The sequence below is a fragment of the Convolutriloba macropyga genome, chromosome 8 (genome assembly GCF_964194025.1).
Source record: "Convolutriloba macropyga chromosome 8, txConMacr16.3, whole genome shotgun sequence".
NCBI lineage: Eukaryota > Metazoa > Xenacoelomorpha > Acoela > Convolutidae > Convolutriloba > Convolutriloba macropyga.
In genome coordinates this window covers 24,260,761-24,281,100 of record NC_134475.1, presented here as the reverse complement: position 1 = coordinate 24,281,100, position 20,340 = coordinate 24,260,761, and the positions used below count along the sequence as shown (strand labels likewise).

The window sequence follows — 20,340 nt, the reverse complement described above, 5'->3', positions numbered from 1 at the left end:
CCAATCCCCACCCCTGTACATCGTGCAGGCCGTAAGGGCCCCGGGCAGCCAAAGATCCCCCTCCCACGGCCTCTTCCCCCCCCCCCCCCACTGTTGCCCCACCCCCTTCAATTAAGCTAAAGCTAGCCTCACTAAACCGTGGCTAGCTACTGACAAAGCCAAGCGCTCGCCGGTCATTTGAGAGCAATTCGGTTATGTTTATTGATCTCTTGCTTATTTCAATATGGCACCCCTCTAACTATGGTAATATAGCACAAGTGACTTTGGGTTGTAACTATTATACTTTGCTTTCACCCATCACATGTTTAGATATGCGTACCTGTTCAATGGTTTCAAGCCGGGCAAAGGTGTGAAGTTCATGGGTCGGAAAAGCAAATTTGTGCCCAAGACAAAGCCTCAAAGTGAGAGGGATGTCGGTGATGTTTACGAAAGACCCTCATTTAGTGGTGCAAAACGCGGAGCCTTAGATGACAAGATGTTAGATTCTCTCGTGAAGACTAGAAAAGATAGATTTGATAAAATGATGCGTCCAAAATTAGATGAAAGTAGCTACGAACCTCTTTCTCCCACAGAAAGCGAAATGGATGCTTTAGAATCCGATCCGCCCCTAACTAAAAAAATTAACGAGACGTTTATTCGTCTGCTGAAAGAAGTGCATGTCACGTCAGAGCAACGAATCAACGAGTTGTCATCTGAAATGAAGAAAGTTTTCGAAGAATATGCCGTGCCGAGTGCTGAAAGGAAAGTGCTTTTCGAAGAACAGCTCCAAAAGCTGATCAGAGAGAAAAACTGGAAAGCTATAGATGTTACAACCGCGGTTTGTCATGCAGCGACTGCGTCATCAGAGCCTTTAGTGTCTATCGAGATGAATGAAAAGCATCAGGAGTTCTTCTGCATGAAGTCCAATTGTCATCTTAGTTATCCAAAAGAAAAGTTTCCGTGTTCTGGCTGCTCTCAGAAGTTTACCACGGTTGTGGATCGATATGTGCATGAAAAAGACCATCATGGGCGAGTCAATCAATCGCAGTTCCCTTGCCCTGTGCCAAGCTGTCGAGAGACGTTTAACATGAATCCCAATGCTTTGCGGACTCACTTCTACAGTAATCATTTGTGTGTAGACGAGCACGACGAATGCTCGTTTGGCTGCAAAGTTCTGATTCCAAAGACCCATTCACGTTCAATGCCTGACCACGTTTACTCAGTCCACGCATGTCAAGTTTGCAATGACGTGTTAAGTTGCCCGTTGTCTGAACACATGGTAACATTTCATGATTCACAGTACGGAAAAAGTAGTTCTAGATCAATACCCACGATTCCATTGGATCCAGATGTCAATCTGAGAACTCGGGGAATGGATGACAGTGGAACTAATTCAACTTACGGTAATTTTCAAAAGCTTTTCAAAATGAAATAGTTCTGAATTCATTTCATGTTGAGCTGTAATTTGATTTTAGGGCATTCAGTTCGAAGTCGCAACAGCCGATTCAACATGTACAACAACGATATTCCCTTCAGCAACGATCTTTCACCTCCAAAATCGTTTCCGGACATTGCTTATGGATCTGCGCGAAACAAAAACATGTTAAGTGTCGATAACAAAAATTCATCCGAAGGAAAAGACGTTTTGCAGGATTATCTCACCCAAGCGCGTGCTGTTTCTACAATAAACAATAACCTAATTGAAAATGCAAAAAACATACTAGAAAAACAACCAATTTTTGAGTCAGAATACAACCCAGTTACCAAAAGAAAAGCTGCCACAATTTCAATTTCGTTGAATCGCGATGGTTTAGATATCGACCAAGATCTTGATGGAGACCCAATGTTGGAACCAGATAATAGTCGGAATGAAGAACAGGCATGGCAAAAACAGAAGTTCAAATCAACTTTTAAAGATGAACCCAGTGAATGGAGAGTTGCAAAAACTCGGCCAATTGAGCTGGTTTCTGAGCCAGGCTCAATTGAGCCAGGCTCAAGTTCTACCATTTCAGCAACAAAAAATCAGCGAGAGAAAATGGAAAAATTTGCAGCAGTTGAATATGATGTTATTAAGTTAGCTGAAAACAGACGCCACCGGTCATCAAACGAAAAACAAGATGAAGATGATAAGAAACATAGAAAGCATTCTATATCGAGTAAGAAAAGGAAAATTGATCCCAATTATGGATCGTGTTCAAATGATGGGAAGAAAACTCGTAAGCGGTCAAGAAGTCGTGACAGTGAAAGTCCTCGGAGTAATAATGGCAGTGATTATCTCAGAAAGTCGGACACATCCAGAAAACATGGGAAACGATCAAAGTCGCGTCACCGTTCAGCCTCTCGCGAACGGCGCTCGAGGTCACAAAAAAGGTCACGATCGAGGTCAAAAGGTCGAAGTCCCAGAAAGCGAAAGATCGATAAGTCAGATAAGCCGAGAGGTGAAAATAGAACAAAAAGTAGAAGCAAATCCACTGAGGGAAAATCAGATGAGAAACATCGAATTGCTAATCAGCAAAAAGATAAACCCAAGTTGGGGTTCTTTTGTTCAGGTTCCGAAAAAGCCGATTCAAATTCAAGAAATGATAAGAAGTCTTCACGTCTTGAAAGTTTTGTTGATGAGCCTAAATCGCAGTCGATTGAAAAAGGAAAGCATATGTCTCCTTCTAAGCCCGAAAAGTCTGTAACTGACTCCCAAAATTATGGAGAACTGAAAGAAACTTCAAAAATTGACGTGAACAATCTTGTGATTGATCAGGGCGTCTTAGAGGCGTTGAACACCATTTCAAAATGTGGATATTCACAGGATTGTGGAGCTGATAAAAAGAGTCAAAATGTTGACAATGATTTAGGAGATCTAGTCAACGATGAGTTAGACGGTCTGTTAGAACTTGGAAATTCGTCACCTGTTTCTGGACGGGCGATTTCACCTATAAGTGAAGATGAGTTGAGCCGATCACCTGCATCGTTGCCGGAGTTTGAACTTCCGCATTTCACATTTCAAGAAAAGTCAAAGTGGGCGCGTTGCAGAATTTGCAATTATTCGTGCCCTCAAAATGGCGGTTTTGAGTGCTCGTTGTGCCAAGATTCAAAGTTTGTCCTCATATCTGATATGCTCCTTCATGTTAAAAGTGCCCATATTTTGGCTGTAAAACTACCTGATAAAGTTGACTGCGATTTTTGCGGGACCGTGTTTGATGATGTTGATAATTTTGACAAGCACTTGAAGGAAAAACATTTGTGTACCGATAAGCATGTTCAATGTTCGTTAGGCTGCAATGGGTTGTTCACAGAAAGAGCTATCACTTTCCACGCTCAACAAAAGCACAACGTTGCAGTGAGTTCATTATCGTCAACTGTTAGAAACCGAGACACAGAATCGGGTTCACAAAAAGACAATAGTGTAACTGAAAAAAGCAATCCTGCAATGAATGTCAACTCTATTATAAAAACCGAATTAAAGAGCAATGAAGTATCAGCACAAATGGATGTAGCCGGAGTAAATAATGATGCGGAAAAGTCATCAGTAAAAAGAGGGGCAGATTCAGTTTCTCTGGCCGAAAACAACAGAAGGGAAAGAGAAATTGATACAGAAAAGGATACCTCAGTTATTGGGAGTTCCAAATTTTCTGAGGGTGACCTGTTGCAACCGAGCGATAGAAGTAGTCTGAGGCAAGTAAAACATGAAATCAGTGTCAATGAACAAGAGTTACCAACTTGTCAAAGTCAAACCTGGTGGAGTAAAGAACCAGATATGGCGACCGATGCTGTAGAAAAGTCAGCTGATAAAACAGATGTACAAGAATCACGCCCTCATAATCAATCATTGCATCCAAAACTCAATTTGAAGATCCCCAAAAGAGCGTCACGATTCTCGGATCCTCCAAAATCAATTAATCACGATTCATCATTGCTGGTCACAGCTGGTCAAAATCAATTGGAGTCACAAACTGCGACAGACGAAGAAGAGAGCAGTTCAGTCACCCAAAAAGAGAATACAAGTGACAAATTTGAATCAAATTTGGCGTCAATTATCCCATCAGACGTTTTCGAATCTCAAGCTCAACCTGAAATAGATAATTCACCATCAAACGGTATACTTTTTGACCATGATGAGCTAGAAAAGTCCTCAATAGACAATGAGCTGAGCTCAAAACAAACAGCTAAGATGCCTGAAATCGACAATTCAAGTCAGGAGCAAATAAATTTAACACAAAAAGAGGATCCCCCGAATCCGAGTTTGTTCGGTTCGAATGGTGAAACAGCAGCAATTACAGAAAGCGAACACGTGAATCATAATGACGTACCCACGCCGGCAGACAATGTAGAGTTGTATCCCTCCGACGCTTCTACAGAACCTTTAGAGCCTAGCGAGAACCAGGACGAGAATTTCATGGAAAATGAAAGTCAGGAGCAAGATGGAGTGTTGGATCTATCGTGCTCATCTCTACATAACAGCAATGATGAAACCGTCAATCAAGATCCAAAACAGGATGATCAAAATATTGTTAATACTGACAACGACCCTGACATCATCTTTGTGGGTCAATGTTTGGATCTAACAGCTGTGGTTTATTTGGGCAAAATTGCATCTGTTGACGAGGTCGTTTGCAAAAAAGAACCAACCGATGACTCCGATAGTTACATCTCTCGCAGCTCAGATAGTCAAGAAAGCCGATCGCCGAATAAAGTGCTTGTTCAATTCGAGCAACTGATAGCTACTGCAGATGTTGCTTTTGTACTTGCATGAAATTTGGGGCCGTGATGCTTTGAGAATTTTCGTAGCTTCGGATAAATTCAGAAGTTTCTGATTGTTTGTTTTCAATTTTGCTCTCGTCGAATGATTGTTGTCATAGCTTTTTTGAGAATAAAATATAGTAGTTCTTGACTTTTTAAAAATTTATGGTTTTTCAAAAATTTTAGGAATGCTATAAATGCGGAAACGAGTGAATATTTTTTAGGTCGTGTTTGATTTAGTTTTTTTTTGGATACAGTCGGTAGATTTGACTAAAATGTGATCAATTTTTGTTTAGTTTTAATCAATATGTTTTAATGAATATCGGTTCATCTTTGTTTGAAAATTTTTGTGGTTTTTGTTTGTTTTAGAAACATTTATAATAATAAATAATAAATTCGTTCTCAAACTGATACCAAATGACAGAATAAACAAACAATAAGTAAGCTATTATCAGTTTGCAAGAGCACCATTAGACTATTATTGTCCGTTCTCAGGTGTCTTGATATATTTTGAGAGCATTTCTGTTACCAAAAGATAGCGAGTAATTCTGGATTCTCATATATGTAGACATCTCTAATACCATGCAAATAAGAGTCTAATTGTTTTTTGGCAAGTAGTAGAATATTTTTTAATATACTTATGTCATACCTCACTAAAACATTGCATAGGATCCTGACGCGAACTTTAATGGACTTTTTATTTTGTTTTGTAAGTCTTATTTCAGTTTTCAAAATTGTATTTCTTTTCTCCGGATCAAAATGTGTTTCTTTGCGGCTAATGTACCTATTAACCTCTGGATGGGCATGTGTTTGTCTTAAAACAGTTGCCAGAAGCTCGTAGATATGAAGTTCCCTGACTAGGGGTATTTTGTATTTTGATCGCAAATTGAGTGTCTATTCGAAGTTTTTTTAAAAAATAATTCGGATCAAAAGTTTCTGTTGATTTTCAATTTTTTTCCATCACTTTATCAGCAGTACCGTACACGAGTATGCCGTACTGATAGATTAGCTGAATAAAGGATATATATGCTCTAAACAATGAGGAAGAAGGCAAAAACTTTTTTGAGTTATACAACAACGCAACATTTTTTGCAGTTTTTTCAGCAACTGATTTGCATGCTCCTTGAAACTCAATTTTTGGTCTATTTCGAGACCCGAATACTTTGCAGAAGTCACTACTTGACTATTTGGAACAAACTGCTGAGCCTGATTGGCGCCTGCTGCCTTGCCAAAAATAAGTGTTTTAGTTCTTGTTTTATTCAGGGAAAGACTGTTTCGAGCCACCCAGTTTGACATTTTTTCAAAATCTTCTGCCGTGTCAGCGTGTAGTTTACCACTGAGAGTCGTATTGTCGGCGAAGAGAACTATCTGACTTTTAGTTTGCAAAGTGGGAAGGTCATTAATGTAGATTAAAAACAAAAGTCCTAAAACAGACCCCTGAGTTAATCACAAATAACTGGTAAACAACTAGATGTGGACTGGTTTAACTCAACATATTGTTCTCAACCAGTTAGGTAAGAAGTAAGAATTCGGTTTATTGGGCCACGGAAGCCTAGTTTTCAAGCTTGAGGATCAGAATTTTATGGTCTACGGTGTCAAATGCCTAAGCTAAGTCAAAGAAAGTTGCCTGGAGGTTTAGAGACAAGCTTATGCTCTCTACCAGTTTTAAAATTGCATCAACTGTGCTTCTTTTCTGCCTGAAGCCATTTTGTACAACATTGAGTATATTGAATTGTTTTTTTAAAAAGTCTGTGATGTTCCTTGCTAAAAGCTTTTCAAATACTTTAGACAGTACTGGAGTCAGTGCAATAGGTCGGTAATTAGTCTTTTCGTTCCTGATTCCATTTTTGTGTAGTGGTATTACCTTAGCTATTTTTAAAAAAGTTGGAATATTTTCTTCTTCAAAAATTCTGTTGAATAGAATATAGAGATAAGGAACCACCACTGGTTTGATAATTTTCAAGAACCAGTTGGACATTTCAGTGACCCGTAGAGAGTTTAGGTTTCAAAGGCAAAATACAATCAAAAACTTCTTGAGCTTCAAACGGCTTTACGTAAAAAATATTTGAGATCGTTGTCACACTTCAGCTTCAGCTGGAGTAAGGTTTGTATTGGTTTGCAGTTTTTGTCCGACGTTTACGAAGTAATTGAATTTGGATGGTGTTGGTTATTTATCGATAGGTATTTTTGGCTCATGGCAATCATTCAACTTTTTTTTAATGGTTTGGTAAAACTCTCGGGGTTTTTTCTCATAGCTATTGAGAATTTTATGTTCAAAGAATTCTTGCTTTTTATGTTTTATCATAGCTTTGACTTGTGTTTTTTTCTCTTCCAATTCCAAAAGTTAGTGAGGGTTGGTTCGTTTTTGTACCGTAGCCAGAACTGTTGTTTTAAAGTTGTACCTTTCTTTACATCATTGCAATCCAGTCTCTATGTTTACTGTTAGCTTTCTTGAATTTAAGGGGTAGGAAAGTGTCGAGTGCAGTTTCTAAAACTGAATTGAACAAAATAAAGGATGATTTCAATTCCATGAGGTGAAAATTCTGTTCTTGATCATTAAGGGGAATGTTTAACTTGTAGTTGAAAAACAGTTTGAAGTTTTTCGAGCTCAAGTTTTTTTCCAGTTTCGTCTTCTAAAAGTGTTTTCTATATTCATTGTTACGGAGGTGTGCATTTTCAACTTAACTAAACTGTGGTCACTAATATTGTAATCCTGGACATGATTGTTGCACTCAAAATCCGAAAAGAACACGTCTAGGCACGTCGCCGTGTTACCTGTAGTTCTTGTGGTGTTGATAATATTCGGAATTGTCAGACCAAATGCCTCCTTTAAATATTTCAAACTCGTTGATTCATTCATAGGCAAAAGGATGTTTATGTTAAAGTCCCACATAACAAATTATTCCCACTTAGGTATACCACAGATGTTAAGTGATCAGTAAGTTTGTTAAGGAACGTGTTATGGGGCATTTGTGGTGACTTATAGAGAGCTCTGATATTGAGGATATCTTTTGGGTTCGTTTGAATTTGCAAAGTTAATATTTGCAAAAGGTCTTCGACACTTTTTTTGACTACCCTAAATTTTAGCCTGTCTTTTACAGAGATTGAAACTCCGCCTCCTCTGCGGGCTCGATTGCACATTATCGGTGAATTGAAACCATCAAGAATTGAAACTATCATTATCTGTGAATTGAAACCATCGCCCAGATTTTTACTCGCTGGCCTTATGTTTTAAAGCAATACGCTTCTATTTTCAGGTGTCAGATCTTGCATTTCAGTTATCCAGAGCGTCATTTATTGTTTTGTTTTAAAAAATATCTGCTTTAAATAGTTCTTGATGTAACCAGAGAAGGAAAGTCATCTCTGATCACATACTGTCCTGTCACCAACTTTTTTCTTTTTTAGTTTGTTGTCTAGCCAGTTAACAGGAAGAAAAAAATGAACTAAGAGGAAATGGAGGAGTGAAGAGAAGGCATCATTCCTGGATGAGAGTAGGAAAGTCGACTCTCATCTGTCATTTAAATTTTAAAAATATAATTACATAGACTCTTGTTTTGTATTCATAACCTGCATTCAAATTGAATGAAGGCATTCTCGTATCTTAGCCCTATCTTATACCTCAGAAATGCTCTTGATAAACGTGATTATGAACACAAAGAAATTAAAAATGGCAAATTAATTGCTTTAAGTCACAAAACTCATTTGGAACACAAGACGAAATTATTTATAGAAGCTGCTATAACACATGAAGAAATAAGTTTAAATATAACAGCTCTCCCGACACAAGAGTTACTTTGTTTATTGAGATAACATTAATACTTGCTGGAAGTTTCTCAAGAAAAGCTTTTTTCTGATCAGGCGACAAAGAATTAAACATAGCTTCAACTTTTTCCTCATCTTTTAGAGCATTGAAACCACGTTTGAAAGTAGTACTAGGACGGGCCTTGGTGTTTGAAGATCTGGTTTAGGATCGCGAAAGACGGGATTTTGCAAATTTTTTAAGTCCTCTAAGTGGTTAATAGCAACATACTTTGTGTTCCCATCTTTATCTAAACAAACCGCATGGATAGTACAATTCTTTGTAACAGTCACATTTCCAAGCTTATAAACGGAACGTTTTAAATCCATTTCAAAATTAGGTAAACGTTCATTCGCATAAATGTCTTTGCCGTTCAAAGGATTTTTCGAGTTGTTCTTAAATGACTTTTTTTAGAGGCGGCGTAAATGGCATCCTTGTCATTAAAGTACACAAATTTAACGATTACAGGCTCTTTAAGATTCGCAGGCATAGAAGCACGTGGCAAAATGTGATTGGCTTTTAGGCGGTCTTCGACATAAAGTTTTCAAAAAGTTTTTGAAGAAGTCTAGTAGTCTATCTAACAGTTTTTGCTGGTCTCGGGGGTCAAATGGTGGGTTCTTTATAACCAAGCAGTTCTTCGATATATAGCGTTCAGTGGCCTTGAGTCGGTCATTGTTTACCCAAGCATTGAGAAGATTGCTTGCAATTGATTCCGAGTTGCCTGCTGATTTTTTCAAACTCTCTGATCCAGTTCCATCAAAAACATGCATAACCCCTCGTCTTGTATACTGGCCAGGGCTTGGTCCTTGTTGCTAATCTCCTCTGAGCTCATATTGCAGGTATAAGTTGATAATGAACACCGTTGTTCTTTAATTTTTGTAGAACAAATGGCTTTGTTCAAGAGAATTCAGAATTTTCGACCCAGAAAATGAGCAATTTTGTGTTCAGTTTGACGCTTTTCGGTCAACTGCGCAATTCGACTGCATTCTGTGCTACATTTTGGTCTGTTTAAGTTTAGCACAACAATTAGGCTAAAAAAATTTTTAGAAAAACGGATCCGGGCATTTGCTCGTTTTCGTGTTTTTTCAGTATAGTTCTATTGGGTTCCCATTTGAACTGGAAAAAAGATTGAATTAGTGTCGGAAAATTTCCTTTTTAATAATAGCCTCGAAAGGATATCAAAGTGGAACAATAATCGGCCATCTCGTTGTTTCTATTATTTCATGGCCTCATTTTTTAACAGCCTTTTAATTTACACTCACAAGATATCGCTGCGGTTAATATTCATCTTTTTGGTTGTCGCGCTTTCGCTGAAAACGAAGTTGTTTTCTTTGTTGAGAAATATTGAATTGCTACAGAAGCGAATTTTGTGGGTTGCAGTTTTAGACCCATTTTATGGCAATATTGGCACTTTTCTGATAGATTAAATGGTCAAACGATATTGTTTTCACCTTGAGTTTCCTTTTACTTGGTCTTTGTTCCTTGGCTGTCTTTGTAGGAAGAAATTTACGGGAAAAAATTTTGAAAACTGATTTATTGAAGATCTTCGGCCGAAGTCAGGTTTCACAAGAGTTTTATGACATCTGTTTAATAAATTTTTCAGACCTCATTGTTGGGTTCTTTTAAGTGATTTTTGAGTGGTGATTGGTGACGATAAAAAATGAAGTATAGCGAATGAGCGAGCGCTTTTGTGTCGTGAAAAATTAACTTATTTTTGGTGTCGAGTGTTAAAGCTTTGTGTGCGCCTTAAATGCTCAAATCAACAATTTAGTTCAGTTGAGTTGTGACTTCAGTTTTTTAGACTCGTTTTTTTAAGTTTTCGGTGGTAATTATCAGACAGGTATTCTGAGATTGATTACCAAGTGGTTAGACTAAATAAAAGCCGCAGCCAATACAGTATCCTTGAACTTCAAAAAAAATGCACAAAGCATCGGAGGCCGCAGAATGGCATTTGAGGACATCTAAATTGAGTGCAAAATTAAAAAGTTGTTCGAAGAGCACAAAATACATTGAAACGATTAATGTATGCTAGAAAACCCAGTCATTCGAGGTTTTCATTTGTTGGCTTTGTAAACGGCTTTTGGGGTGTTTGATCTTCGAGTCCACAATCAAGTTGTTGAGTGCCTTTGATTTGTAATTTATCTGGGAATGGACTGATTTTTTTTTAACCTAAATTCGAGTGACTTGCAGCAGGTTTTGCCAAATTTGAGTTTAGGGCAAACCTGAAGTTTGGCTCTCTGACCTCAAATCTGCGTCTATTCATTAATGAAATTTTGAAGATGATGGTTTCGAGGTATCGGCGGTATGGCATTTGTTATCAGATAGTACTCTTAGTTGGAATTCTGAGTTTGTTTGACAATTTTCTCAGCTAGAAAAATTTATCGGAGATAAAAGGCAAAAATGTTTGTTTACGCATTGTGTAGGAAAAAGAAAAAGAGAAAAATTGGAAGGAAAACTCAAGAAGCAAAAAGACGATATCAATAAAGGAGAAGCATTAAAGGACTTTTGTAGTTTTCTATTTATGTTTTGAACTTTGAACATCTAGTGAAATTGATTATTATACTACAATATAAAATGGCACTCCCTTGGGATTACCGAAATTAATTAAGCGCTAATTTATTAAAAGTTGAAAAATTTTAACCTCCTGGTCTTTTATAGCTGAAAGCTGAGCGGCGATAAATTGCGGTGTTCGTATTTTTTACAATCTAAAGTATTTGGATTGTATCAGTGTGCTGTGTTCTAGGGTGGTTAATTTTCGAGTCGTTTCCAGAATTCTTCCCGCTATCTAAGATCTGTTAATACTTTTTTCGTCTTTTTCACGCCAGTGAGAAGTCAAATTAGAGTGGGGATTTTTTAATCACTTTAAGGAAGTGAAAGGAGCGAAAAAGCAAGTAATTTTGAATTCTGATTTTCCTCAAGTACCTTTAAAGTGGAGTGAGAAGTTGGTATTTGGACAAATTATGGGTTTTTGAAGCGGTTTTTTTTTCACGTGCGTTAATTCGACTGCTGTTTTCAGTGTTTCTTCTCTTTAGTGCTTTTGATATGGTACATATGTATTCTAATGGCGCCTTTTTGCAATTGATTGAACTCATCGACGGGCAGCTAATGCTTGTTTTACTTCGACACTATTTATTAAGTATTATTGAAATTTCAGTTTTTGCCCCTTTTTATTGTTTCTGTTGTCTTGTCATCATTAATGGCAGTATCCTTGGTTGCTAGTGAGGCATAAATGTAAGCGGTTTTCATGACTTTTAAACTATTTGATTTCCTTGGGGACAGATATCATAGGTCGCTAATACGAACTATATTAACCGATTTAGTTGTTTCAGTTCAAAGCCAATACTCTCTATGACTTTGACTTCCATTGTTATCAATGAATATTATCGAATTTGATTTTTATTGCTCAATTTGATTTTCGAATTTGATTTTTATTGCTCTAACAGTTTTTATTGCTCAATTTATTGTCTTTTCTCGTAGTGTCTTCAATGACAATTGTAATTGGTTGCTAAAGATGCCTAAATTATTCAAGTTAGTCGTTCTTTATCTGTTTTTGTCTTTGAGAATAAATACACTTCGTTTTCAAAAAAGATTTACTGAATTTTGAGTTTTGTTATTGTAGTACTTCATGCTGTTTTTTCACTTGAGCTCATTAATGGCAAATTTCATCGGTTGTCATTGAGTGATGGATAATTGGTCGCTTGAGTTCACAGCAATCGTTTGTAAGATTTCGACACCAGTTTCTTAAAAAAAATGGAGTTGATTCTTTGGTCCTACGTTTGTTTTTCGTGTGCTCTTATCGCTTAGTCTGAAAAACAATAAATTTCTATTGGTCTTCTAGTGAGGCGTTTTTTATGGGATCCAACTTTTATCTAACTTTTTCCTTCAATGAGATAACCTTTGTTTTCGAAATGTTTATGATTCGGCAAATTTTGCCTTCATTTGTTTTATTGTACTTTTTCAGCCATTAGATCTGCTAAAAGGCATTTTGTGACTTCTTATGTTTTTTTTCGGTATTCTCTGGTTAAGGATTTTGGCATGTAGTAATGTGCTTTCTTTACTTTGACGCAACTGACATCCACGAGTTTTTTTTCTTACCAAGTTGATTTTTGCCAAATTTCAAGTTTTTGCCTTTTTGGTTTTTCTGATTCCCATAAGGTTGCCTTATTATAAGGTGATTCTAAGGACGAAAAGGATATTTTCTTAAATTTTTGTTATATTTTGGGAGTTTTAAAATACTAAATCTCGGATAAAGATTTTTTTTTAGTTTTTATTGTGTTCGCTTTTGCGAATATAGGGTCACGGGCTTTGTTTACTCTCTTAATTTAATGTTGCTGTTACCATTTTGTGTCAGGTGATTATTTAAATGGACTCTCTGTTTATATCCTGGTATGTTTTCCTGTTATGTCATGTCAATTTTTGAATAGGTTCTTTGGTTATATCCTGTTATTTTTGTTTCGTCCTCTGTTCTTTTTTTGTTTTACATTTTTTCACACTGCAAAGCTGAAAGTCAATTCTTCTATATTACTTCTTACACTCACAAGCGGCGTTTGCGCGCGTGACGTCTTTTCTCACTCTCTTTAGCGAGCGTTTTTAGGTCTTTTGCGTGATTAGAGTTTGATCATTCTTGACTTACCTCACTCTATAAAACGACTTTTGCACTTTGAAACTTGAAATTTAATGTGAAATAGATTAAGGTCAAAGGAACTCATATGTGTAATAAAGGTCCCTAATATAAAAGCTTGTGCGGAATGAATTTACAAGCTGTATTAATTTATCGCGGAATGTTTCATAGCGTTTTGAATGGCGTCAATAACTTTTTCAGCTTCGTTATCTTTCTATCTATATTATACGGCACGCAAGTCTATTTCTCGGCTACTCAGGCAATCTGCCGGCTATGTTTCTCTAATTTCATGAATGAAATTCATCTCATCTTCTTGAGTTATTTGGCTTGAATTGACTAGAAGTGAACACAGTGGACCGATAGAAACTAGCATTTGTTGAAAACTAGAAAAGAAAATCAAAATACGACCAACCAAAATATGCTCATGGTAACGAAAATTGAATCTAATAAACAGTCTAGAATGCAACCGGGGGCTTTGGTTGATGAAATATATCAAGACTGTTTTTGAGAAATTTGTTAAAAAGCTCTTATTAACAAACTCTTATTAAAAAGCTCTTTTTGATTATAAAATGAGGAAATGTTTTCTAGTTTCTTGACTAGCATTGAAAATGAATCTAATTAAATTTCATTTCGTTTATTGTTTGGTTGAAACTCTTTGCAATTAGCATATTACAAACTGTAAAGTATGACAAACCGTAATTTTTGTTGATTCTTCTTGAGTGCCTGGTTGAAATATGTTTTCGAGTAGATCGAGAAGGTTCTGAAGTAAGTGAGATGTTGTTGACAGAGAATATCAGATTAAGTAAATCAGACGGAAATGTTTTGTGAATGAACATGAAAAACATCCTTTCTAAATTCTCAACCTAACCTTTAATATAGCGTCTGATAGTTCATCATGGCGGAAAAAATTTGATGCTAAGTGTTTCACTTTTTTTGAAGTTTTGCAGATTAAATAAAAATTGAATCTATTATCGGTTTGTTTCTGAGCTTTCGGACAGACTTGTCTATTTGCACTTATTGCGTTAACTGTTTGCTAGTTGTTTTTCTTATGCTTTGGTTATGTTTAACTTTGTATTAGTTCATTGACAGTTCGCTATCGCTTTTGTCTTGATATAAAAGCAAGTTCTGTTGTCACTCATGCTCATTATTGTAATTCTTTAATGAAACCTAGCATAGGTGACGTAAAGACAGTTTTGGCACTGTGTAGGCTGCTCAATTATCAAAGTTTGGTGTAATTTTGGTTTGCTTTTGCTGATGAGTTGTTGTTTTCACGTTGGTTAATAGATGACCAGCAGAGGAAATTCTCCTCGATAGAGATTGTTTAGAATAACACTGTGCAGATTAAGTTGAAAGAACCTCAAAATAACTTGATTCGGCCTAATAGGACTTCAAAACTTTTTGTACGAACCATTTATGGAAGGCATTTAACTAGCAAGTTTTTCTTTTAGATTTCATTTCGTCCTTTTTTTACTGTTTCCAACCGAATTTACGTTTCTAATTTCTGAGTAATTTATTTCGCATTTAGTTGAAAAAAGAAATCGACATCAATGCAATTTTTCGAGCTAGGAAAACATTGGTTTTGTCAAGAAAAAATTTGTCAAACTGAAAACAAGAAAATGCAGCAAAAAAGGCTTTCGGAAACAGAAAAATATAGACAAAGGAAAACTAAACTTTAATCGAGCGAGCTATAGTTAAAATTTTGTCCGAACAAATATGATTTAGAAATTTACAGGCTTTATTTTTGAGCAAAAAAATAATTTTGCTAGAAAAAACCAAAAGGCAAAAAGTGGTCAGTTCGCAAATTTTAAACATTTTGAAAAATAGTGTCGTCAAAACTTACTGTTGTCAAATTAGTTGTCGGTGAAAACTGAAACTACTAAACAGGTTCACTTGGTTTCTCTATAAAGAAGCTGTGAGTCTAATATACAAGTAAAAAAAAGAATGGAGGCCAAATTTGAAAACCATTTAGTATTTTTGAGGGCAAACGTTTCCGATGACATAAAAGATACAAACTCTTGACCTCAAACATAAAAAATTTCATTGATGGCTCCTTAGAAAGCCAGCTTGGAATTTTGTTAGTGCCACAAAAACTGGCACAACAGGAAATATGCAAAACAAATAAACATGGCTTTCAAGCCAAAAAACATGTTATATACTGAAATCATTATATAAGTTCCCTTTTGCGTCGTTAGAAAGCCCAACGGTGCCTTTCATTAGTGAGCTTAAACAATAAAACAAAATACGCAAATCTCAAAACTTGGCGAAAACTTTGCGAAAGCAGTGTTGAAGCCATAATAACCCTAGACTATGGACTATTAACGCTAGGTCACTGCTTTCTTCCTTGGAGAGCTTAATTTTCCTCTCCTTAATAAGTTTTCGCGATCAGGCTTCCTAGAAAAAAACGGACAGAGCAAAAAAAGTTCTAAATTGAAAGTTGAAACATTATATAGGTTCACTCCCGCTTTTTTAAATTGTCAATGGTACTTTTATTTATTGAAACTAAGTTACAAGAAAATGAAAAATACAAATATGACAAACTGAAAATGGGAAATATGAAATAGAATCCAGTGGACGCATAATATTAATTCGACGTCGTGATCGGTTCAAACAACAGCAACTGTGCATCATTGGAAGACGGGTATCAACTTTACAGAAACCAGAAGCATAATAGCTAAAACAGCAGTCAGATATCCGCACGTCAAAATTTACCTCTTAAAATCCGAAAAATTGTTCATTTTGAACGCAGTTTGAAATAATTTTACGCTTCGAAATTACTCATCGTTGTTCCCTTTACTATTGTTGCAGTACCGAAATCACTGCTTCGATATGACTTCTCATTGAGTTAAGAAGTGGCTCAACAACAATCCAAATCCTTTCAATAGTAAAAACCACAATGAGACTAATGACAGCCTCGCTATTGGGTTGCGCGGTTATTAACAAAACGAAAATATTGACTGATATTAACTTAATTGGGCAACAGTATCCACATTTGAGCTAAATTTAAGCTCTAAAAGAACAAAATTACCTTAAAATGCCGTATTTTTACTAGAGAACTTCAAAACTGGATAACTCCTTGAAAATAAACACGAATTTTTGTAATATAGCTTTCTATGCCCGATGGGCTTCATTATGATATCGCCCATGTCTTTTTTGCGTCAAATGTATTGACTGAGCGAAAAATCCCAGTTGAGCATATAGTTCCTCTCCCGCACTAAGTGGGGTCGGAACAAGTAGTTTGTCGCGTTGAGAATGTGTGACGTCCACTCGTCTTCGGCTTTGTTCATTATTAAATGTTTTTGACTGATTTCAAAAGTTTTGCTATTTTTCTTCGAAATTCTGGTGTGAGATTTTAGTTTAACCTTTGTTGAAATTGACCTTCGATTCCATTAAATAAGCACTTGATTCGCAACAGAAAACAGCAACACCCGACCATGTGATAAAAATTGGCGTGTCCCTCGATAAAAAGGAAGAGCCCATTGATTTCGATGCTTCTGATTGCTGTTCAGTCGATGACAGCCTCGACACTGGCAGTCAAACGAAGGCTGCTGAATGTTCGAATGTTTTAGCTAACGTTTCATGTACTGCAGATAAAGTGCGAGAATCTAACACATGCAAAAATAACTCTGTGGAATCCGCGCATGGTTTGGACAACCTTCAAAATGAATACAGAGATCTTGATGGGACAATAACTGGTGTGAAAACACGAAAACGAGTAATTGAAAACTCAGTTATTGTACCAAGTTCAACTAAATCTGTTTCCATTGAAAATGATGCTTCTGATGCTTTTGTGCAGTTTTGTGGCATGGAAACGAACAACAATGTTTTCAAAGATTGTGAAAGTCCTCAGAAAGCATCAAGTGTTGCAACCATTGGGTCAAAAAATGCTGTCGGTGAGATTAAAGCGGGCACCGAAAACGTTAGATCTGAAAATATCCGAATTGCCTCTGACATGGAAGAGCAAAACACAGTGGCTCCAGTTAGTTCAAACGTTGACCTTGCTACAGGGGAGTTGGATCAAACGTTCCGCAACACAAACACATCAGCTGAAAACAAAACAAGCTCAACTCAGTGGGACTTAACTACTGAGGAGAACTCACAGAAAACTGGTGCTGTTAGAAGTTCCAAATCGACATTTAAATCAAAAACCACTACGAAGAAATCTGGGGCCAAGAAATCAACAGTTGATGCTGCAAATTTAGTGAATGATTTAAAGCTACAAAAGAAGAAAAAGCAGGTCAAAGCCAAAATGGTAAAGAAAGTGGCCCAAGAAATTCAAGACGGTTTAAACTCTGAAGTTGACAATGTACAACGAATTTTTAGCACTGACTCAAAGAGCGGGGTTAAAAGGGCAAATCGTCTGCCAAGTCAAAGCTGCGTAACGTTGGAAGCGTCTGGTCGGAAGCAAACACAAAAAATTACATCAAAGTCTAACAAAGGTGGGAAGTCTAAACAGCTTTCTAAAAATTTGAAAAGCATTCTAAAGAAGAAACTGGGTTCTAAATCAACTAAAGAGATTGAAGTTGTGGATCTTCGTTTTGACAGTGATGAAGAAGAGACTGCTTCACCGGGAAAGGCTGTCAGATCTACTGCTTCTCATCAACCATCTAAACCGGACACAAAAAGTGAACCCGATACAGATGACCCCATCGCTAATAGTAATGAAATGGAGCAGAGTACTTCCAAAAACAGCCAAGTTTTAAGTACTAATCAACTAGTCAATAAAAAAGTCGGCGCGAATCCTTTGCGCCCGAATTTCACCCCAATTGAAGAAACAGCCGTTGATGTTCCTCTGCCGAGTGCACAATTCCCTCAAGTTATTTCAGAAGATTCGAAAAATTTTATTCAACAAGAACCTACATCTCGCAATGAGCTGGTCGAAATTGCGAACAATGTGCTTGCTCGCGAGGAAAGTCCCTCGCCCCCGCCTTTGAAGAAAGTGTGCAAAGACGAAGAGGAAACAGCAGCCATACAAATGGCCCAGGGTGCTCTCGATGAGGGTCTGCCAGTAAATGAAGAACGAAATCAAGAACCTCAAACACGTCAACTGCAATCTGAAAAAATGAATTCATATTCGCCTACTCGAGTTAAAGAGGAGAATAATGATGATTGCCTGGTTGTCGGAAGTTCAACTCATGTTAACCAAGAGTCGTTGTCTCCTATTAAGCAATCTCTACTTCATAAGTTTAAAGTAATCAATCTGAGTCACCCTGAAAAAGAACTTACATCCACTCGTGATGTAACATTGCTACTCATGAATAGTAGGTCGGTGTTTGGCGAACGGCAGTTCATCGACACTTCGAAAGAGTTCATAAAATCACAAAGTAGAGAAAGCTTGATTGAAAAGGGATTCATGCACTGCGTCAAATGTCCTTTAATCTATCACCCTATGCCTTTAATTTGCAAGTCCTGTTCATTGAGTTTTGTTGATTATGTTGCACTGGAGTACCATTTAGAGTCCAAACATCAAGTGCCTCTTGATCCGCAATCAGTTGATTCCGTTCCAAGATGCAAGTTTTGTGACAAGTTTTGTGATTCTTATGATGATTTGTTCAAACACAGAGCCTCTCATTATTGTAATGAGCATATCGAGTGTAGTTTTGGATGCAGTGGGCTTTTGTCTGGTAATGTCAGTACCCTAAAAGAGCACCTGAAGATTAAACATACAATGTCGATGACGAACATTGACGATCTGTATCTTGGAAGACTGTCAAGTGACGCATCGAAGCGCTTGGAGTTGTTGACTAAAAGTGATCCTTCAAGTTTCCTCGTGTGCTCGGATTGTGAGAAAATGGCAATTAACGAGAACAATAAAGAGTACGAATGCACTCGTTGTGAACCCGGAAAAGCGCCTAAAATTTTTGTACAGGATGAGTTTTTGATTCATTTGGAGGAAGAGCATGGAAAGAAGGCGGTTGGAGATTTCAGGTTTGTCGAATTTGTTTTTTGTCTTGCAAAAAACATCTGATTCTTGCATCTAATTTTTTTTTGTTAAATTTCTATGATCACAATTACGCATCTGTTAATTCTATAGTTTTTAGTTTTAGGAGTTTCCGCCATACTCCCCAAGGAAGTTTCGATGATCTGGTGTTCTTCAGTTTTAACTTTAAGATTTCTTTTAAGTAGCAAAAAATAAACATGCTCTTAATATAACGTATTTTGCTCAGACGCGAAGTTTCGTCGAATTTGATATTGTCAATGCATGATCTTTTGTAGGTGTTATGCGTGTCCGAGTCAAGAACAGTCATTCAAAGACAACCTCAAAGACCTCATCTCACACCGCTACATCTCACATGGCATCTGTCACAAGCATGCTCGGTGCATTGAACCCAGCTGCAAGGCACTCATGGGTGCTGATGGCCTCACCGCACATTTGCAATTCGAATGCAAGATCTTCAGGCCTGACAAAGTAATGAAGGAGCAACCATACGAGCATTTAGAACACGAAGTTGTCAAAGTCTGCAGCGTCTGTGCGTTAGGAATTATAGTTACAGACACATACAAATGCAACGAAAAATTTTGCAATGCTTTCTTTCCTGATGAGCGCGAGTTTTATGCTCATATGAATTATGACCATAACTTGCCGGTTACGGTGCCAGAGAATGTCGACTACGCGTGTAATGCGTGTGAGCAACATGCAAACAGAACGGACATTTCGGGAGGACGTTGGCGTCAGCATAGACTAAAAAACCACGGCATTTGTAAAATGCATATTATCTGTCCCAATTTGCAGTGCCAGCTACTATTTCCCACTGTGGAAGAAAGAGACAAACATCTAGAAAACAACCCTGACTGCGTTGACGTGGTGTGTTTGGAAACTATGGAGAATCTAGGTAACTACAGCATTTTGATACTTCGGCTTTCCTCGTGCCAATAGCTTGAAAGCTGCAATTCTATCAGAGAATCAATTAAACGCTCAAACCAGTAGGTCCCTGAACTTAGTGAGTTAGTTTGTAGTTAAGTCATAGAGACACGTGAAAAAATACGTACTCAATCAAGATAAGCCAATGCTAGCATCGCTAAGCCCCAGTTGGCTACTACCGAAGCCAACCGCTCGCCCGTCGTTAGAGAACAATTCGCCCAGCGTTAGTCGGTTATGTTTTTATACAATATTATTTCGCTTGCCTGAGCGAATTGACTTTTATGAGTAAACTTTTCACGTTGGAGTTGATTTTTGAATGAGTTATCTGGCTCTCATGCAGAATTTAAC

General features: G+C 37.2%; 1 protein-coding gene across 4 annotated transcripts in view; it reads left to right on the top strand.

The window, feature by feature from the left end:
• The window catches only part of LOC142344611 (uncharacterized), a 324,571-nt gene that overhangs the window by 301,883 nt on the left and 2,348 nt on the right, over positions 1–20,340 (top strand). For all 4 annotated transcript variants that reach the window (XM_075396414.1, XM_075396415.1, XM_075396413.1 and 1 more), the window contains 4 exons: positions 310–1,382; positions 1,455–4,666; positions 16,546–19,058; positions 19,347–19,963. In XM_075396414.1, the coding sequence (XP_075252529.1) occupies positions 310–1,382; positions 1,455–4,666; positions 16,546–19,058; positions 19,347–19,963 (7,415 nt within the window). The remainder of the gene's footprint in view (positions 1–309; positions 1,383–1,454; positions 4,667–16,545; positions 19,059–19,346; positions 19,964–20,340) is intronic.